General features: G+C 37.3%; 1 protein-coding gene across 9 annotated transcripts in view; it reads left to right on the top strand.

Annotated features, from left to right (window-relative positions):
• Positions 1-21756, top strand: part of LOC132227933 (receptor-type tyrosine-protein phosphatase R) — a 257258-nt gene that overhangs the window by 201573 nt on the left and 33929 nt on the right. For all 9 annotated transcript variants that reach the window (XM_059683640.1, XM_059683633.1, XM_059683632.1 and 6 more), the window contains 4 exons: positions 8931-9117; positions 11611-11695; positions 20464-20543; positions 20971-21108. In XM_059683640.1, the coding sequence (XP_059539623.1) occupies positions 8931-9117; positions 11611-11695; positions 20464-20543; positions 20971-21108 (490 nt within the window). The remainder of the gene's footprint in view (positions 1-8930; positions 9118-11610; positions 11696-20463; positions 20544-20970; positions 21109-21756) is intronic.

The following is a 21756-nucleotide window of genomic DNA, read 5'->3' as shown; positions in this document are numbered from 1 at the left end:
CAGTAATTACACATAGCATTACCCTAACCAATTTATTTGCACCTTTCATTCATACAGACAAAGAGTTGCTTTTCATGTGTTCAGGACTGGATACAAAGGGAAGATTAAAGTAAAAGTCTTTGCACACAAGGCGTTCATACTTTAGGGTAAGTCATTTCTAGTGAATAAGATATATTGGAGATTCCAAAATGGCAGTGAAGTAAGTGAAAGCTACACTGACATGCTCCCAGAACCTAACTGTACATACAACTAAAATACAGAAAAAACACCCTGAAAAATCAACTGAAGACACCATGAAACCTAACAATATTCGCATCATAGGAGTAACAGAAAAAGAAGAAAGTGAGATAGGGAATGTGTTTGAAGAAATAATGGTAGAAAACTTCCCTAACCTGGTGAAGGAAAAAGTCACACAAATTCAGAGAGTCCTAAGCAAGAAGAATCCAAACAGGCCAAGAGTCATCTTCATGCCTCTTCTACACTCCATGTGTCCATTAACTGCTCCAAACTTAGAGATAACAGTGGAATGACCGGTCGCTATTACACACACTGACAACCAGGGGCAGACACTCAACACAGGAGCTGCCCCTTGGTGGTCAGTGCACTCCCACAGGGGGAGCTCTGCTCAGCCAGAAGCTGGGCTCATGGCTGGAAAGCTCAGTGTCAGTGGCAGGAACCTCTCCCGCCTCCTGGGTAACACTAAGGATAGCCATCAGTTGGACATCCCCTAAGGGCTCCCAGACTGTGAGAGGTGCAGGTCGGGCTGGGGGAACATCCCCCTCCACCCCCCCCCCCCGCCAATATATATATTATATATATATAATTTGAAGGACATACACACAAAATGTTATTAGCTGCTATGCTAAGTGTTGATATAATAGGACTTTTTTTCTTTCCTTTTTTATCTGTATTTATAGTTTTTCTATAGTGAACATGTATTATTTTTGAACCTGAAAAAAAGTTTCTAATTTTCAGGATATGAAGTAAGAAAGGCTTGAGGTATGAAAAATGGTTACAACTTAGATGACTGCTGACTTTGCATATGTAACACTGCTACTAATTCTCCACTAACCAACTTTCCCAACCTTTCCTTCTTCAAATATTTATCAGTGTATATGTCATAATAGCTCCCACATAGCTAGCCATGTGTGCATAGAGTGAAGTAGGAATTGCCATGTGATCATTATTAATTATTGTAATCATTCAGATATGTATGTTATATGTCAGATACTGGGCTGGAAATGTTTACAACTTTCTGCTTCTTTAACTTTTATAATGTAAATCAATCCTGTGAGCTTAATTATTACCCTATTCACAGAATAAGGAGTTTGAGCCTGAAAGAACCTAAATGAAGCATTGATTTAAACTCAGATTCCCAAAATAAATAAATAAACTCAGATTCCAAGGTCAATGCTTAAAGAGCAATGCAACAATTTCACTGTGTTTTTAAATAATTGTTTTTATTTTTAAAATAATAAAAAGATGTAGCAAATTTGGTTGCTTTATGCATACATGAAAGGTTAGATATCATCATATTAATTCAAAAGTTGTTTATGGAATCACTCAAAAGGGAGAGCAACAGTCCACCTAATGATGTAGGTGCTTCCAAGCAGGGAGATCAATCACTTCCCCCACCAAAAATGTTCTCCGTTTTAAAATTTTCTTTCTGCTTCAAAGTGAAATTCATTAATCATCTTCCTGGGCCTGGGCCTGGTATCTTTTGCATTTCTTCCCTACAGGATTTCCTTTGAGAAGTTTTACTATGGATGCTCACAATACCTAGTCATTCCTTTCAGCTTCTAGAAATTAGTAATACTGCAGTTATATCACATTTCACTTTCCAAGAGCTTTGAATTTAAGTCACAATTTAACTCCATATCATTTTCTTTTTACCCGCTCATCTGTCAAGTGAACCAGGAATGGGGTTAGCACTCTATATAATTTATTTGAAGATAAAGACATAAAGAGAAACAGTAAACTGTTCCTTAAATACCATCACCCTTGGAGTTTTAAAGTGATAGAATCTGGAGTTTCAAAGAACTATGGAATCCAGTCCATTTACCACAGTTTTCTCCTTTGTTATACAAATGAACAAAAATATTTTTTTATTTTTAATTGGAAGCCCCTTAGAAAACTAAATTTGTGGACAAACTGAATGAGCAAAATTGAATCAGAAAAATCAAGTTGGGGAGATGAGGTTAAGCTCACCTTTATGATTAAGCCAAGGGTGTTGAATTTGTGACCATTATGATTATAACACACCAGGAGATAAGGTTGGACCAACAGTCTCAGACTCACAACATTTCAGATCTAGAGAGGATGTCCATATTAAACTTCCAACTTCTCACCGTGGCGGTTGTATATTAATAAAGACAGCTCTGAACAAACTATTCTTTACAGAACAACAAAAAGAATTATGATTGGAAAAGCTCTCAAAGATCAAATCTGCTTACATTTGCCCTAAATTATTAATTCTTCTTATAATCTTTTGATGCATATTTTTCTGTTCTGGTTTCAAGTACTTCAAGATAAGCAGCTGCCACCGTTTCTCACTGGAACTTAATTTCATAATGTAATAGTTTCCAAAGTACATCTTCCTGGATGACAGGCAAAACGGTCATTGTTTCACTTTATTTTCTGACTCCCATTTCCATTCCTTATTGGGTACTAAATGAGGTGCCAGGCTTGAAGTCTTACTGCTGTTGATGGTCAAGATACTGCTAAAGGATCAGCCAGATATGAGAATTGGAGCCACAGGCTGGAAAGCCTATCCCTCCTGCTAAAATACAGCTTCTAAAATCCAGCACACAGTCCCAACTACCAGGAAAATAAATGCCTAGTTTTGAGTTATTCCAACACTCAACTGTAGTGTCTTGTAGTGTCTCGTTTGTTTGTTTGTTTGTTAGCTGTGTTTTTCCTCCCACCTTTCGGTCCTTAGGAGCACTGATGCAGGATTCAACAGTTTCAACAGAGAATTGTTTATATTCTCTTGCTGAAATTAATGTGTGACCCTGGTCCATAGTATTTATTTATACATGCATTCCTTTTTACTTGTCATTAGCATGCTGTTTATTGCATTCCTTTTACCTTTCCTTAAGAATTTGCTTTTTCCTTCAATTGTTTGCATTGATATCTTTTGAATTTCCTCCCTCTTATTTATTTTTTGGCATAAATAATAATTGGTGCTACAGTGGGAACTTGATAAAGCTTTTTATTATGTTTCCTTTTGTCCAACAGCAACCTGAGGCATAAAAAAAGTTTGAACAGTTTGTCCAGAGTCACACAACAGTACAGAAACAAAGTTTTAATAGGAGTTGGTGCTCTTAGTTTTCCACGTTTTGTTTTTATTAAAGGTTCAGGTGTCCTAATATTTCTGTTGATTTTTTTTCCTCTAAATCCTTTCCATTTTTTTTCCCTGTATCTTAATTTGAATTTTCTCTTAAATTATTATATTTGTTTTATTTTTTAAATGTCTTTTTGATTCTGTCCTCACTTCTTATCACTTTGGTTTATGAATACTGTAGAACAAATTCACATTCTCTTACTTCAGTAAAGAGTAATTTTCTTCTCCAGATCATTAGTCAGTATTGCTAGTTAAGAACTTAATATCTAAAAATATGTGAAGATCTTCTCTAGATTGTTCAGTAAATGTATTAAAATTTTTGATAATTTATTTGGGGGAAAACCCAGGTGATTCTCACCTTTACCATATCCCAAAATAAATTACAAGTAGGTTAAAAGTTTAACTTTTTAAAAATCTTAACTTCCAGGAAAAGTTGAATGATGTGAGAAACCACACAAAAAAAGATTAATATGTTTAACTGAATATAAATATAACTGTTTAAAAATCCTTAGTATTTTAAGGCAACAGTAAACTGTACATTTATAACAGATATGTTTAAAAACTAACTACTAACTTATCTATCATAGTAATCAATAATAAATGCAGTAATGTCATAATGTAAACATTAAGAAAGAGCATGAACAGACAATTCTCAAAGATAAGGATCGATAAATGAAGTTATATGAAAATGTATTTCTCTCTAACCAAAGAAAGAAAAAGTAAAACAATAAACCATTACTACCTATAAAATAGCAAAATTTAAAAATCACTTTAAATGCTAGTGAGTTTGTGTGACTGAGTGATTTTAACTCCTCTTTAAAAACTTCTGAATTATACAAATTTGCTACAATAAACATGTTTTTGTAACAAAAAAATATAACATTTTAAAATCTGTATGGATGTGTAGTTAATCCTTTCAAGCACAAGACATGACTAAGTTTTCAAACTTTAAGTTGATTTTACTGACACAATTTCCTAATTCCACCACATTTCAATAAAACTAAATATTGTTTGCTCCTTAAATATAAGAATTAACAAAAGCAGAGATTTCTCCAAGGTAAGGGCATCCTATGGTAATATTTCACAGCCAGGATAGGAAAGGCCTCACCAGGCCAAGGGCTGCTTTGTGGCAATGTACTCTGTAAGGGCAACAGCCTGTGCAAGCTTAACCTCCTAACCGAACTCTGAGACACTGTGTGAGGTGTTAGGGTGAAGTGCTCTGGAATTGGTTAGGGTTCGGAGGAAATGGACTTGCCATAATAAAGGAAATTTTTAAGGTAAATAGGTAATCAAGGAAGACGTATTTTTTATTTTACTTTTTTAGTGACAAAGGTGTAGATTCTATCCATTGACTTTTAAATATTAAAGTTAATCTCAGTGTAAACAATTTTCAAGTTTTTGTGAAGAGCTCTTAAAATAGATCCCTTAGAGAAGCAGAAGGTGGGAGTTCAGTAGGACTTTATTCATTATTACTTAAATTTAATGATAGGCATAGCTTTTTATAAGCCACTTACTTACACTATCTGTTTACCCCTGGTAATAATCCTCTGAAGTAAGTACACTTAACTATGTGTTTTACAAAAGAGAGGAGCCCGACTGGATTGACTCAGTTGGTTGAGCGTCATCCTGTGCACTGAAAGGTTGCCGGTTCAGTTCCAGTCAGGGCACATACCTGGGTTACAGGTTCCATCCCAGGTCAAGATGCATAAGGAGGGCAACCTCTCTCTCTTTCTCCTTTCTCTCTCTCTCTCTCTCTCTCTCTCTCTCTCTCTCTCTCTCTCTCTCCCTCCATGTCCTCAAGTGAGGATAAAAATAAAAGAGGAGGAAATTGAGATGCAACGAGGCTACATAGCCTGACCAAAGGTGCACCACAGCACCATGGGAGAGGCAGGGTTTGGGCACAGATGAATATGACTGCAAACATTGAGTTCTTAGCCCTGAATATTGTATTGCCTCCACATTATACCACAGTCAATCTTTTTTTTTTTAATTAAATCTTTATTGTTCAGATTATTACATTTGTTCCTCTTTTTCCCCCCCCATAACTCCCCTCCTCCCAGTTCCTGCCCCACCATCCGCCCTCACTCCCCACCCACTGTCCTCATCCATAGGTGCACGATTTTTGTCCAGTCTCTTCCCGCATCTCCCACACCCCTTCCCGCCCCCCCAAGAATAGTCAGTCCATTCCCTTTCTATGTCCCTGACTCTATTATGATCACCAGATTATTTATTCACTTGATTCTTAGATTCACTTGTTGATAGATGCATGTTTGTTGTTCATAATTTGTATCTTTACCTTTTTCTTCTTCTTCCTCTTCTTAAAGGATACCTTTCAGCATTTCATATAATACTGGTTTGGTGGTGATGAACTCCTTTAGCTTTTCCTTATCTGTGAAGCTCTTTATCTGACCTTCAGTTCTGAATGATAGCTTTGCTGGATAAAGTAGTCATGGTTGTAGGTTCTTGGTATTCATCACTTTGAATATTTCTTGCCATTCCCTTCTGGCCTGCAAAATTTCTGTTGAGAAATCAGCTGACAGTCGTATGGGTATTCCCTTGTAGGTAACTGAGTTTCTTTTTCTTGCTGCTTTTAGGATTTTCTCTTTGTCTTTTGCTCTTGGCAAATTAATTATGATGTGTCTTGGTGTGGTCCTCTTTGGGTTCCTTTTGTTTGGGGTTCTCTGCGCTTCCTGGACCTGTAAGTCTATTTCTTTCACCAGGTGGGGGAAGTTTTCTGTCATTATTTTTTCAAATAGGTTTTCAATATCTTGGTCTCTCTCATCTTCTGGCACCCCTATAATTCTGATGTTGTTACGCTTGAAGCTGTCCCAGAGGCTCCTTACACTATCTTCGTATTTTCGGATTCTTTTTTCATTTTGCTTTTCCAGTTGGGTGTTTTTTGCTTCTTTGCATTTCAAATCTTTGACTTGATTCTTGCGCTCCTCTGGTCTGCTGTTGGGTGTCTGTATAATATTCTTTATTTCAGTCAGTGTATGCTTAATTTCTAGTTGGTTCTTTATCACAACATCGAGGGTCTCATTAGATTTCTTGAGGATCTCACTACATTTATCGGCGGTCTCACCAGTCTTTTCGAGGGCCTTACTAAGTTTATCGGCAGCTTCTAGACAGTTCTTGAGAGACCTTAAAAGTGTGGTTTTGAGCTCTATATCTTCCATTTCTGACATTTGCGTCCTGTTTCTTTGTCTCCGCATTTTTTTATCTTTTCTTGGTGCACCCCCTAGTGGTCTTTGTGCGCAGTCTTGTTTTAGTTAAGCCTTGATTGTTGTCGGCAATACCGGGGGTGATTTGACCTCCAGGCTAACTGGCTATGAGAGTCAGCTGTGTCTGCAGTGGGAGAGCTTCTGTGCTGGATCTCTAGGGCAGTGCTAATCTAGCGTTTGCCTGAGGCTATCCAGCAAATGGCTCTGCGCAGGGCTTGGGCAGGGCGGGTCCCCGGGGATGTACAGGGAGGGCAGAACGAGCAGTTATGGCTGCTCTCAGTTCCGTCCCTAGGGGCTCTGCCTCACAGAGTCCCAGCAACCGCTGCAAACCTCAGAGAGAAAGCTGCCTTCGAGTTCCAACCGAAGCCAGACAGTCCCGCTTCTCCCGTTTGAGTCTGGGTCCCTAGAGACTCGCTCGGCTCTGGAGCTCAGAGTCTGAAACTCCCTCCCAGTTGAAAACAACAACCACGCCCTCCGCCTCCAGCCTGCTCCGCGCGCACTCTGCACCTTAGTATTTCACTTCAGCACTGCGCCTCCTCTGAGTCTGGGTATGATATTCTCTTTCCTCCTAGTTGTAGAATTTCCACTCAGCCAGCGTTCCTGTGGTTCTGGATGATGTCCGTTCTGTCTTTTAGTTGTGTTTTTGATTGGTTGTTCGAGGCAGCAATCTCCGGCATTAACCTATGCTGCCATCTTGGTTTCTCCTACTGCAGTCAATCTTGACCTTCCTCCCAATAATAGACTTCAACTCTATGGAGGGAACTGTATAGTCTAACATGACCTGCCCACCTTACCCTTGCTTTTGGGTGACAAAGCAGACAGAGCTGGGGTTTTAAATTCTAAGTTGGGTTGAACCTTTGCTTCACTATTGTGTTCCTAAATTAGTCCTTTCTTCACCTGTGAAATGGGTGCAAGTAATCCCTCAGAGAGCTACTGTGAAGATTCAGATACATGTGCAAAAGTGCTTAGAGCAGGTGCTTGGCAAATAATGGGTGTTTAATAAATATTTGTTTCCTTTCTTCTCTTGCCAGACAAAAGTCATTCTTCCCTTAGTAAGTTAGTTTGCATGAAAATGCTTTCATAGCTCTGTTTATCACAGAAGCCTTAGAAAATTTACTCACTAGGTCTATCTATTTTTCCCTGCATGAGATTATTTTATTAAAAATCTCAAAGGAGGCAGAGTGTGGAGCACTGTTTGTCCACCCAGAGGCATGCCCTGCACGCACACATTCTCCCATGTGGTCACATGACCCCTCACACCTGAGTTTGCTCAGATGCTGGCTGTGGCTCCATCAGAAAAGGCAACGCTCAGGCCAGGAGCTGGAGAGGGAGCCTGGCATCTCAGAGGTTTCTCGTCCCAGGTTTGGGCTGGCATGCTGTGGGAAGCCAAAACAGAAGTTGATATTCACTGATGTTCTGAATGCTCTCTTTTCTGGGCTTTGAGCAGGCTTTTTCTGGTCTTACAGTTTCTATGATTCTTGCCTCTCTCATCTCTCTACATAACTGTGTCCCCCAATTCCAAAAACTGCTTATATGCTATTTCTCAAAGATAGCTTATCACTTCCTGTTCCCACACTTTTTCTATTGTCAGGCTCTCTATCTGAAATAACCCTCGACCCCAAATGAACCCATTGAACTTTCACTTTCAAGGCCCAACTCTCATGCCTCTTTCTTCATGCATGTGCTCTGAGCACTCTGAATGGATAGACCCTGCTACTAAACCGCTGGGGCACTCGGTGTCATTCAGGTGACAGATTGCAGATACCTTTGTCTTTTAGAACTGAAAATTGACTTAGTAGAATAATGGTTTAAAATGGTGTGTGCTTAGCAATCCCTTACTAAAGTACCTATGAAACCAGCAGAAGCCGAATTCTCACAAGTACACTAAAAACTATTATCAGAATCACAAAAGAATTTCTGCCAATTTAAAGGCCAGAAGAACTGGATTGAGAAAATGTCAAAACTGCTTTCCCACTAAAAATAGATTAAAATTCTCAACCTGAAAGCAGAACCATTCTTTGCTCCTCTCCATCTGTTGACCTTTTACCCAGATATACAGGAGCCATGTCGCTCACCACCAACATGCACACAAACAAAACAAGTGAAGGGGCAAACGTCCCTCTAACAGGTAGGTGATGTTTTGGGGTATCCAGAATGCTGTCCCATAATCCTAGTGCAATGATCCAAAGGAGTTAAAAATAATAATAGTTGCTGTACTCAACTATGGTATCATAAGAGAAAAAGATATTTGGATATATGTCAGTAAAGGTGCTTACCGAATTGTGTGTATGTCCAAAAAGACAATTTTATGCTACCAAAATAATTAATGTGGTGTTTAATCCTAATAACATTCTTCTCCAATGCAGAAGAGGGTCCAATGTATCTCTTACATTGGACATGAGCAGCTTAGGGAATGTTGAACCCTTCGTGGCTGTTCCAACCCCACGGGAAAAGGTAGCAATGGAGTATCTACAGTCAGCCAGCCGAATTCTCACAAGATCACAACTGAGGGACGTCGTGGCAAGTTCACATTTACTCCAAAGTGAATTCATGGTGAGCCTGTTATTATTTGCCCTTCGTTAGGTATAATGATAAACGAGCCACTAGAGGCACATACTAAGATGGCACCACCCTGCACGGAACAATAAAAATGGTTACAGTTAAAAGGTTAAGTGCAAGGTTTTAGATCTACCCTGTAGCTCATCAACTATTGATGTGTTCAAACTAGAATGTGATAACTCCATTGAGGCAGACTATGGAGGAGATGGCCAGGCAAAGGATTGGCAAGAGGATCAGGCAGAGAAGAGCATTCCAGAAAGAGGGAACAGCTTTGCTGTCTTTGAAGAGCAAGTCAGAGGCGATACCCTGGTTTTGTTACTTGAGCAACCAGGTGCTCTTTAATGAACTATGGAACACAGGAGAAGATCAAATGTGGTATAAAAGTGATGGTGAGTTTCACCTAAAAATTATGGTGACTTAGTGTTGCCGTGATAACTTAATTCATGATAACACATTTCTACTCAGAGAACATGTATACAGACTAGGTCTTCTTTGGCCTAATTGTTACCCAAGGGGAATGTCCATGTTATACTAGTAGATCACTTTGCATCTTACGTCAGTTGTGCATCTTAAGCGATAACTATTGAGAGTAATAAATTGATCATTCTCAAGTCATTTCAGATATTTCAATTACCCTAATGGTGAAAGATCCAGGAATGGATTAGATCTACTATTAGCCTCATCAATGATTATTAAGTGTTTGAAGTAAAACACAAACATGCAGTTTTTTTTAAGTAGACTTTGTAGTGTAGAGTTAGTGAAATAAAGCAACTAGTCAATGATCGCACAACTAGCCAAAGGTACACCCATTATTCTTTTCTAGAATCACAGAGAGTCTTTGTTCTTTAAGATGAGCCCTGCCCTAACCGGTTTGGCTCAGTGGATAGAGCATTGGCCTGCGGATTCAAGGGTCCCAGGTTCGATTCCCCTCAAGGGCATGTCTCTTGGTTGCGGGCACATCCCCAGTGGGGAGTGTGCAGGAGGCAGCTGATCAATGTTTCTCTCTCATCGATGTTTCTAACTCTCTATCCCTCTCCCTTCCTCTCTGTAATAAATCAATAAAATATATTAAAAAAAAAAAAAAGATGAGCCCTTAACATAGCCTGCTTTCCTTAAAGGAAAGATGGGGCAACAAGGCAGCTGAGAAGAGAGATAATGCTGGAAGATGACAAATTAGTGTGAGTCAGAAAGCAGGAAGGAGCACAGGAGGAATAAAGATACCACCTACTCCGTGGCTTTGCCAAAACAGACTGACCTCTTTGAAATCGCCAAACATGAATATGTGGTTTCTACTGACTGTTCAACAATTTTGCTTATTTTGGTAACTTTGAGAATTTTAACCTTTAGTTAGAGTAGAGAGTAGGGATTAATATTATAACTATCTAGAATAATGCAAGTTTAGGAAATATTTTAAAAATATGTTACTCCTCTTTATAGAGCAAGTCTCAAATTCACAGTATAGTCAGGCTTTTCTCAAAATTTTAGCTCGACTGAAAACTAGGACAATTTGAACTAATTTATTGATAATTTCTTTTATTTCAATGACTACTGGGCTTTTGAGTATAGTTTTCAGGAGAGAAAGTTTAAATAACAAAAAATATTGCTTTATATAATATAGAAATAACAGTTATTTTATTCACATTAACCTTATCTTAGCAATCCTTTGTGGAATTTTAAGTTAGAGAATTATTACATAGTATTTTGTATAACCAAATGCTTGCATATTTGTTTCCACCCTTTTGAACAAGGGCTTATTGGTGTTTTTGCCAAGTAGCTACAGATGCTCACCTTGTGGGTCTAATTCATTTCCACAGAGCCAATTCTGCTGTCATTATTCTGACTCCAATTATCTAAGACATATGAAATATATTCTTACTGAATAAGAATATTCTTAAGTGGGAGAAAACAGTGCCTGGATGCCCTTCACTAAAAATATTGCATTTGAAGCCACAACAGGAACAGAACAATTACAGACCATTCTTTAATACAAAAAAAATCACACTGTCATCACCTGAATCAACACAAAAGCCCTTTATATTTGCCATTCAGAGAGGGAGGTTTTAACAGTCTTAAAAGAGTCACAATTAATGTCAAAAGAAATTCATCAGAGAGAAATTTTGGGCCCTGAAAAGAAAGATTTGAAGAAATTTGAATACATTGCTAAAATATCAGTTTTCAGCTTCCTGTTTATATATTTTCAGCAACTATACAGAACAGGATTCTTAAAATCTAACCAAATTTTTATATTTTTCAAGTAACTACCTATAAAATAGAGCTTTCTAACGCAGAGAACTGTTTCTCAGAGTCAGCTTGCCAGGGTGCCGCTGATATGTTTATGGAAGGAAGGGTGTTGGTCTGCCAGAGGTGGTAGGCTGTTGTTTATAAATGACTTTGAAGTCCAGAGAGCTTTAGATCAGATGCCCCCCTGTGAAGATTTTCTTTGTGGAAGCATTAGATGTACTAATTTGATATCATTCATTTTTGCAGGAAATACCGATGAACTTTGTGGATCCCAAAGAAATTGACATTCCACGTCATGGAACTAAAAATCGTTATAAGACCATTTTGCCAAGTAAGTTCCTTGAATTAAATAGTTTGCATTTACCCCTACCTTACCATTTCCCATTGTCACGACTTCCACATACACACCAAATTTGGAATTGCAAACACGATCAAGTCTAATCATCTTTAAAATGGTCTAAGGTTAATAACTTTATCTTGTATTACGCTTATTATAGTGGACAGTTCACAGTTCTAGTACGTACATGGTTCTAAAATTGTATTGTGCCACACATTATAGTTGATTTTCATTGATGGTGTCTATCAATTCAATGGGGGAATGAATAATCTTTTTAACAAATGGTGTTCAGACAACAGGATACTCGCATGCAAAAAAAAATAAATAAAATTGGACCCTGCCTCACCATATACAAATTAACTCAAAATGGATCAGAGACCTGAAGGTAAAAGATAAAACTCTTAGTATAAAACAGCTGTAAATATTCAGGGCCTCAATGATTTCTTATATATGACATCAAAAGTACAAACAACAAAAGAAAATATACATAACGTGGCCATCAAAATTAAAGCTTTTGTGCTTCAAAGGACACCATCAAAAATAGAAAGATGAGTTAGAATTTGGGAAAAAAATTGAAACTACACATTCTATTTGAAATGTATAAGAACTCTTGCAATTCAATTATATAAAAAAATAATAACCCAATTTTAAGAATGGGCAAAGGACCTGCGTAGACATTTCTCCATAGAAGATATAACTGGCCAATAAGCACATGAAGAGATGCTTAACATCATTCGCTATCAGGGAAATCAAAACCACAGTGAAATGCCACTTCACATCCACATGATTATGATAAAAAAGATAGACAATAGACAGTGCTGGCAAGGATGTAGAGAAATTGGAACCTTCCTACATTCCTGGTAGGGTTGTAGAAAAGTGCAACTACATATGAAACAGTCTGCTAGTTCCTCAAAAAGTGAAACCAAGAGTTACTATATAACTCAGACATCCAAATCCTAAGTATATACCCAAAAGACATGAAAATGTGCCCACACAAAAGCTGTACACACATTTTTAAAAGCATTATATTCATAATAGTCCCAAAAGTGGAAACAACCAAAATGACCATCATCTGATGAATGGATAAATAAGATGCAGTGTATCCACACAATGGAATATTATTCAGCAATAAAAGGAATGAGGTACTGATACATGCTACAACATGGATGAACCTTGAAAACATTATGCTGAGCGAACTAAGTCATTACAAAAGACCTTCTATTGTATAATTTCACTTAAATGAAGTGTCCAGATAGACAAATCTATAGAGACAAAAACTACATTAATGATTACCTAGCGTTGGGAGACATGGGAATGACTGCTAAAAGGTATGGAGTTGATTTCTGAATAAAGAAAATGTTGTAACTCATGGACATGGACAACAGTGTGGCGAATGCCAGGGAGATGGAGGTAGGGGGGAGTTGGAGAAGGAGATGGGGGGATAAATGGTGATGAAAGGAGACTTGACTTAGGGTGGTGAACACACAATACAGTGTACAGGTGATGTGTTATGGAATTGTGCACCCGAAACCTGTATAATTTTATTAACAAGGTTAGCCAGTGTCATCCCAATAAATTCAATAAAAATGAAAAAAAAAGAAAATGTAAAATTTATTGGTGTGCTGGTTTCAAATTCTCTGAATAAAAATAAACTCTGTGAAGGCACACTGTAAACAGGTGAATTGTAGGGTATGTGAATTATACCCCAATTAAACTATACCAAAAAACTTCATTTTGCATAACAATTACCTAGAGTCTTAATTAAAAATCTAGAATCCTGTACCCCACTCTGGGGATTCTGTGTAAGTAGGTCTGCTATTGAGCCCAGGAATCTGTACTTCTCATAAACACCCAGGTGATTCTCATTCAGATGATAACAGCACCACACTTTGAGTAATATTGCTATAGACCAGCGGTTCTCAACCTGTGGGTCACGACCCCTTTGGCAGTCGAACGACCTTTTCACAGAGGTCGCCTAAGACCATCCTGCATATCAGATAATTACATTATGATTCATAACAGTAGCAACATTACAGTTATGAAGTAGCAACGAAAATAATTTTATGGTTGGGTCACAACATGAGGAACTGTACTTAAAGGGTCAGAAGGTTGAGAACAACTGCTATAGACTCTATTAAAACTAAATTTGGCTCCATGAAATTTATAGATATTAACATATGAGCTGGAAGACTGGAGCTAGCAAGGAATAAGGAACAGTTTGTAAGATAAAGGAGATCATGGACTAGAGAGGAGAGACATATAAATGAGTAATTACATTCAATGTAATAAGAGTCAAGATAGAGACTTAGCTCAAGTGATGTAGGACTGTAGAGAGAACTGAGTAATTAATTTTGGTTAGCGTGGTAAAATACTTTGGAGAGGGAGTAGCATTTTGAATCACTAAAGAAACAGATATCATTGGGGTTTTGGCAAAATCCGTAAACATCTCATGACAATAGCTCTGGAACGATAGAACCACAAAGATTTTTTAAAAATACTTTTTTATTGGTTTCAGAGAGGAATGGAGAGAGAGAGAGAGAGAGAGAGAGAGAGAGAGAGAGAGAGAGAGAGAGAATGAAAGAGAATCATTTAATGGCTGCCTCCTGCACACTCCCCACTGGGTATCAAGCCTGTAACCCCAGCATGTGCCCTGACCGGGAATCGAACTGCGACCTCCTGATTCGTAGGTTAATGCTCAACCACTGAGCCACGCTGGCTGGGCAAGATTTTTTTAAGGTATTGACATTGAAATAGTGGAGTCTTCATAATTCAGTCCATTAATTCACTCATAAGACAACAAATTTTCTGTATCTATAGTAATAGCAAGAAATATGGTGTCTTTGGGATTCCCCTACTGGTGGACTTGGAAAAGCATTGTTAAAGTCACTCTACTAGAGCATATTTTCAATTGTTCCATATACTAGTTGAATCTATTTACTAAGGTATAATCGCTGTGAAAGATGTTTTATAACTGTAACTAGCTGAATGGGATAAAACTAATTTGTGTTAGGATTGCTGTCTCTTCCTCTGTTAAGACTTTTTTATTTAAAATTTACCAAACTAGGTAACTAGGGAACATGCCTCAATTGCAGTTATTGTATTTACCCATCTAATCTCAGAAGGATTTGGAAATTATTAGGGTTGCTTCTAAGTTCAGCCTTCTCCATTTCCTGCCCAGATGATATCAGACAACTGCTTCATAGACCTGTGTCAGCTTTTCCATTCCCAGAACTGGGTGGATCGCTTGAGCCAGGGCACCTGTGCTGACAACTGAAGTTCCAAATGATGGATTTTCTGTTGAAAATGTTTCTAGTCTGAATACCACCCCACCCTCTGTTGCACAAAATACAATTTAGTCCATATGGCTGGACAAGGCACACCAGAACTAGACTAGAACAAATAGGCAAAGTTGTTCTTTATGGCTTATTTTAGACTGTAATATGTTTAAAATATTACATAAAAATAATTAGCAAATGATTATATTTTAAATGTTATGATTGTTTTTATTGTTTTGACCTACAATAAGCTTTTTTAAACATTCAATATTATTTTGTATTCATTTCAGGTGCACAGCATAATGGTTAAACAAGCATATACTTTGCAAAGTGCCCCCCCCCCCGATATTTCCAGTACCCAACTGGCCACATACATAGATATTACAATATTATTGACTATACTTCCTTTAGTCATCCCCATGGCTGTTTTACAACTACTAGCCTGTACTTCTCAATCCCTCCACCTTTTCACCTGATCCCCTAACCCCCGTCTCCTGTGGCAACCTGTTTCTCTGTTTCGACTTTGTTTGTCCATTTATATACAATAAACTTTTAATTTTAAAAGTTTGTCAGCTTATAAATAATGGTAAGGTTAAATAGCTTTGAGAATGTTTGCAACAGAAATATGGATGGCCAAGAACAAATTTAATTGTAGCTGCTTCTCTAAGGACAGTGTCAGCCCAGCTCAGAACACTCTTAAGTGGTTGATTAAAGTGTCAAGGTCAAATTTATATCAAATTATTTTGCAATATAAACAAGCATTAGTGATGAAAATATGTCTACATCCTAAATCGCAAAAGCATTGAGGGAAAACTGACCATATATTAATATTAAATGATTTGTAAAACAATGCATTATAATAATAATAAATTTTATGTGTATTTCTTTCATACAGTGAACTTATGTATGCTAATATAAAACAATATAGATAAAATTAAAGAATTCTATTTGTTCTACCATAATTTCATATTTAAAAATTTAATATCTGGTAAAGGGTCTTACTTAAATTATTTTTCCTGTTTTATTATATTAAGTACATTAAACAGAATAGATATACAAGTAAGTTAACTACTTATTAAGACAAGTTATGTGGCTATAGCAAAATATTGGAGTTGGACTTGAAATCCTACCCAGGTAAAACATTTACAATTTAAGGCAGGCTACTTAATATTCCTGTGCCATCCTTTCTTTATTCCTAAAAATAGTAATAATAATACTACCCTCTATGACTACTGGGAGAATTAAATGATAATATGTGTAAAATCCCTAGGAAAGTTTCAACTAATAGTAAGCCCTCAGCTAATGTTAATTTCTGCTTTCCCAATCTAACAAATAAGATAGATCCATCATTAATCCCAGAACCAATTCCAGGAAGTAGGGACACTATCTATATAGAGAAAAACTTACAGTTGCAAAAGAAACATATTCAAGAGCCCTGTTTTCTTTTATAATTTTCACATGGGTCTTTAAAAATGAGTTTCTGTGTAGTCACCATCTTTATTGCCAAGATCAGCACTGTCAACTAACGCTCTCTGCAATGATGGGAACGTTTCATGTCTCCATGGGGATAACCACTGGGCACATGTGGCAATTGAGTGCTTGAAGTATAGCAAGTGAACCCAAGAATCCAATTTTTAAATTTCATTTTATTTTAACTTAAATTTAATTAGCTCCATGTGGCTAATGGCTGCAATATTGGACAGTCTTCTCTCTCTCCTGCAGCAAATTTGAAGATGACTCCCAATCACCTTGAAGGTTTGGCCAGTCCCTGCCTTTCCTCCCATTTCCCATTTAACTTGGATTCATTTGTGAAAGCAATCCTATTCCTCTCATCCCCCCTGCCTTTGCCCACCACTAGCAGTCATACACTTGTTCCTTATCTAACCGTTTCTTCTCTTTACTTCAAACTTCAAACACATTTCTTCTTGGAGAGGAAATCTTAAGTACAGAATAGTCTTTGATAACATCTTATATGTTGCAAATCAAAATCCCAGGCTCCAGGTATCGTTTCTGCCTGTTAAATAGGAGACTTAAGATTGCCAGAAAGTATTTTAAAGAGACCAGGGTGAGGAAAGTTCACATGTTCTATTTTCCAAATCTGTATGTGTTGAATAATTTGTTGAGAGGAAAAAAAGAAACAGGAATGAGTGAAGAAGGGAGGAGAGGAAGTGAAGAAGAATGAAGGGAGGGAGGGAGGGAAATAAATAAGAAAAAAGATCTAGAAGAGAGAAGGAAGAAAATGAAAAGGAGCAGAAAAGAGAAAGGAAATTGACCAGTGTTCAAATAATATTTGTAATTGTTACTGATACTGCCCAGAAGTATCATAAATGATATGCTAAATATTGAACACATAACCTAGAAATCTCAGTTCTGATAAAGATTATTATAGTGAATTTGACTAATATGTAGACGTAAATGCATAATATGAAAATTTATAACAGTGGTGGTGAAAATAATCACATTAAAATATTGATGATGATAAAATAAATTTTTAATCTTTGGCTGTTTCTTAGTCCAAGATAACATTAAAAAGGCATTGGTTGGAACCCTACATTTTCTACTATTGAGTCATATGTTGTATTCTTGTTTTTAAAAATATGTATTTGGAAACCTTTAAATACTTTTAAATACTATAAATTAACAATTTTCAACATAAACTTAACTTAGCTTGACAGGGAACCTGCTTCTAAGAAGTTTAAAGCATTGAGTAAATCATATACATTGCAGACATTATAAAAGTTGAAGGAAATAGGCATTTTCAATTCTGAGTGATGTAGGATGTCTGTGGAAACTTCTAATAATCAGTGGATACTGAAAAGAAATGAGAGTTTTCCCGTTCCCTTTGCTCAGAAAATGTATATATAGAAAGCCAAAGCAGTGTTTTACACTTTCTAATAACAATAAATTCTGATATTAAACATTCTATGAACCATGTTCCAAATAGAAATCACAAAAGAGACAAAAGTTAATTAAATATAGCTCTTGCACTCATGGGGCTCACTGAAATCCATTGAGGGAAGGCAGAAATGTAAGTATCTGAAATATAAGATGGTAAATACTAAAAGAGGAGAGAGCCTGCACAAAGACAGGAATGCCTGATTCTGTCTGGGAATTCCAGGGAAGGCTTCAGAAAGAATGTATTTCTTGTATTGAACCTTAGAGAATGAGGAAGACTTTACCATTATCACAGAGAGTTCTATTGGGTAATGCTGCTCTAGGCTGTCTGGATTGTCAATAAGGATTCATAATAAAATGAGATCAATGGATAAATAAATTTATATGTAATAGTTCCGGAAATTCACAAGGTACAGTAGCATAGTAAAGACCGTGAAGAGACCTGCAGTAAAAAGGATGAGGTTTACTTTAAGTCCAGTGTTTCCTATATTGATCTGATTAGTGAAACTTCTTTTTTAAAAATTATCTCATTCATAAATTATGTGACCTAATTCTACATGTTACAGAAAAAATGATTTATAGATAACAGTTTGGGAAATACTGCTGTGGCAATTAGGATCCAGGGATGGCTTTAAGCAGGATGATGTGATCAGACCACCTTGGCAGCAATAAGATTGAAAACAATACGAAAAGATGGCATGCTCAAGTCCTAGTCTAAGAAGACAGCCATGGGACGAGAGAAGAAAAATAGACCCCAGAGCATGTTAGGAGATAGAACAGAGAGAATATGAGTAATTGGGTGTGGAGGGTCAAGCCCAGTAGGTCAACTAGTTTTCCAACATGGGCTCTGGAGCTGTGGGAGCACATCCAACAAAGAATAACAGAAAGCTAACAGGAACACATGGCGCATGTGGAATTTCACAAGCCTGTGGTATATCCAGAAGAAATAAATGGAAAAACATGGCCTATCACTGAGGAGAGTAGTCTAGTCTAAGATAAACATTTTGGAGTCTTCAGGATATAGCTAATAGTTAAAGTTATGGGAATGAATCAATTACCTAACAAAACAGTGTCAAGTGAGCATAGAAGGGGGCCAAGTTGAATCCTAGATTTAGGGGAGGGAGGCAGATGAAATAAGCAGGAGACTGAAAACAGACCTTCAAAGAGTTATCAGGAAAATCAGAATGTTGTGACCCAGAATCCAAAGGAAGAGAGAACTTAAAAAAAACTATATGGTCAATATTCTTTCAATGCCACAGAGAGGTCATGGAAAAAAACTCACATTGAGCTCATTTGGTTTAGTAACAAAATGGTCGGTCCGGGTGGCATGAGCAAGAGCAGTGTCTGCATACCTAACATTGCCATTATCAGATAGATTGGAGTGTACACGAGACTTGAATGGTAGGTGAGGAGGTAGGAACAGTGGGTATAAAAAGCTCTCAGAATTTGCCTGTCTGAAGAACAATAGAACAACTGCTAGAGAGGAAAACATAAAACTAGCTTTAGGAAATGGAAGGGACAATTTAAATCAATACATAGACATTTATTGAGTGTCAGCTATAGTATATACCACATTCAAAGGCTGTTAAATCAGGTTGTTTACCCATATCGTCAGAAAAAAATCACTTCTACTGTTGTGGTAAACAACCTTCTTCCCTATTTATAATGGTCTGGCCCTCTAGCAACTTCAGCGTGAAATTATAGCTAATTTGCTTACAAACGACAGTCGGTCATAATAATCTGGCCACCCGGTGTATATTTAAGCACTGTGCTAGACACTGAGTCTTAGAGAGAGAGTAAAAATTCTCCATCTTGCCTTCAAGAAGCGCAGCATGTACCAGGTTAAAGAAATCATAAAGGCATGATTTGATCTTAATTCATTTATGTAAATGTTGGTAAAAAATAACTATCATATTTTCCATAGCGCCATGGTCCATAAAGAATTAGCTCATTTATAAATTATATGACCTAATTCTACATGTTACAGAAGAAATGATTTACAGATAGCAGTTTGGGAAATACTTAGAATCTTTCAACTTTTTGATGGAAAGTGGTGTTAGAATTTAAGACATTATAATAATCTATTCATTATCAGATATTTGAGCTGTCAGTGAACAAACACATGGTAACTGAAGACAGCTTCATCCACGTAGTGAGAGGGATTTGAGTCAGACCAATCATTTGTCGTTGGGCAGGACAGAAGAGAGACAAAAGTAGGAAGAGCGGGTGCAAATTCTAAACCCAAAGAACAAGAAAAGGAGCACACATGAGAAATGGGGTCAAGAATCACAAACCCACAAATAAATAACATGAAGTATAAGCTCACCATCTCTGGCTTGTGGGTGAGATTTATGTCAGGAACAGGCATCAAGATGGGCCCAAATGTCCCTCCAGAAACACAGATGCATCAAGACACAGACACGCAGACACGACAACAAACACTGGCACACGTCAGCCAGTCAATATGTAAGTTAACCGGTGTTCTATGTACTGGCTGTTGATGTTCTAAGAAACTTTAAAAAGAGTAATGTGTTTAATGTAGACACATTAAATATATCGGTTTAACATACTCTTTCTTGTTTTCTTCATTAGATCCCCTCAGCAGAGTGTGTTTAAGACCAAAAAATGTAACTGATTCATTGAGCACCTACATTAATGCTAATTATATCAGGGTAAGTAAATAAATATCATTTCTTTCTGATGAGCATGTCAACTTACTATTTGGACTTTGAGGCTATATTTTTTTCCTTAGAATAAGTTACTTTGAACTTAACTTGGTTAAAGCAAGTTCTTTGTTGTTGTTTGCTTAGTCATAACCAACATTGGTAGCGGGTATTTTACAGTGAGTCCTCCTTTCCTGTGTGTGCGTGGCTAGGGTGCTCTGGTGAGGACGAAGCATTTTGATGGGCAACACCATGCGCCATGCTTGGCTTGCTGGGAGAACAGCCATGTGGGTTGTGCTGCTGGGATCAATTAAGCCACAGAAATCTGTGTTGCTTTTGGAAGAGCAGAGCCATTTTGTTCTGAGATATTTTACCTACATTGTCAGTGCACAGCATGCACTTCAGAGCCAATCTTTTGTATCTTTACTCACACTAGGGCTACAGCGGCAGAGAGAAAGCGTTCATCGCCACGCAGGGCCCCATGATCAACACCGTGAATGATTTCTGGCAGATGGTTTGGCAGGAAGATAGCCCTGTGATTGTTATGATCACAAAACTCAAAGAAAAAAATGAGGTATGACCTTTACCCAAGTACTAAATGTTATATATTTTCTGTTGCCATAGAAGACATATTGTATAAGAAAAATTGTCATGTACTTAATAATGGATTTAAGATGGACACTTTAAGACATTTAAATAATAGGTCACTTTATGCTTCCCAGATAAATCAATATATATTGGATACACAATTCTCCTATGTATCCACATGTCTCAGTAAGGAAAAGATAGACCAGGAATTATCACCCTGATTTATAGGCAATGAAATAAAAAATTATTAATTTGTATAGCAAGTAATTTTTGCACCTACTATGTGGCAAATACTATTTTAGTTGTTGGAAATATATTAGTAAGCAAAACACACAAAGATTTATGTTCTTGGTAGATTTTAACTCTCTTGGAGTTGGCAGAGAAGACCGACAAAAACAATAAACGTAATACGTTTATTAAAATATTAGAAGGGCCTGGCCGGTGTGGCTAAGTGGATAGAGCTTCATCCTGCAGACTGAAGGGTCCCAGGTTCAATTCTGGTCAAGGGCACATGCCTGGGTTGCAGGCTCAATCCCCAGTGTGGGGTGTGCAGGAGGCAGCCAATCGATTCTCTCTCATCATTGATATTTCTATCTCTCCCTCTCCCTTCCTCTCTGAAATCAATAAAAAAATA

This window comes from Myotis daubentonii, chromosome 2, assembly GCF_963259705.1.
Source record: "Myotis daubentonii chromosome 2, mMyoDau2.1, whole genome shotgun sequence".
Classification (NCBI taxonomy): domain Eukaryota; kingdom Metazoa; phylum Chordata; class Mammalia; order Chiroptera; family Vespertilionidae; genus Myotis; species Myotis daubentonii.
The sequence above is the reverse complement of the archived record's forward strand: the minus strand, read 5'-3'. Positions and strand labels throughout refer to the sequence as shown.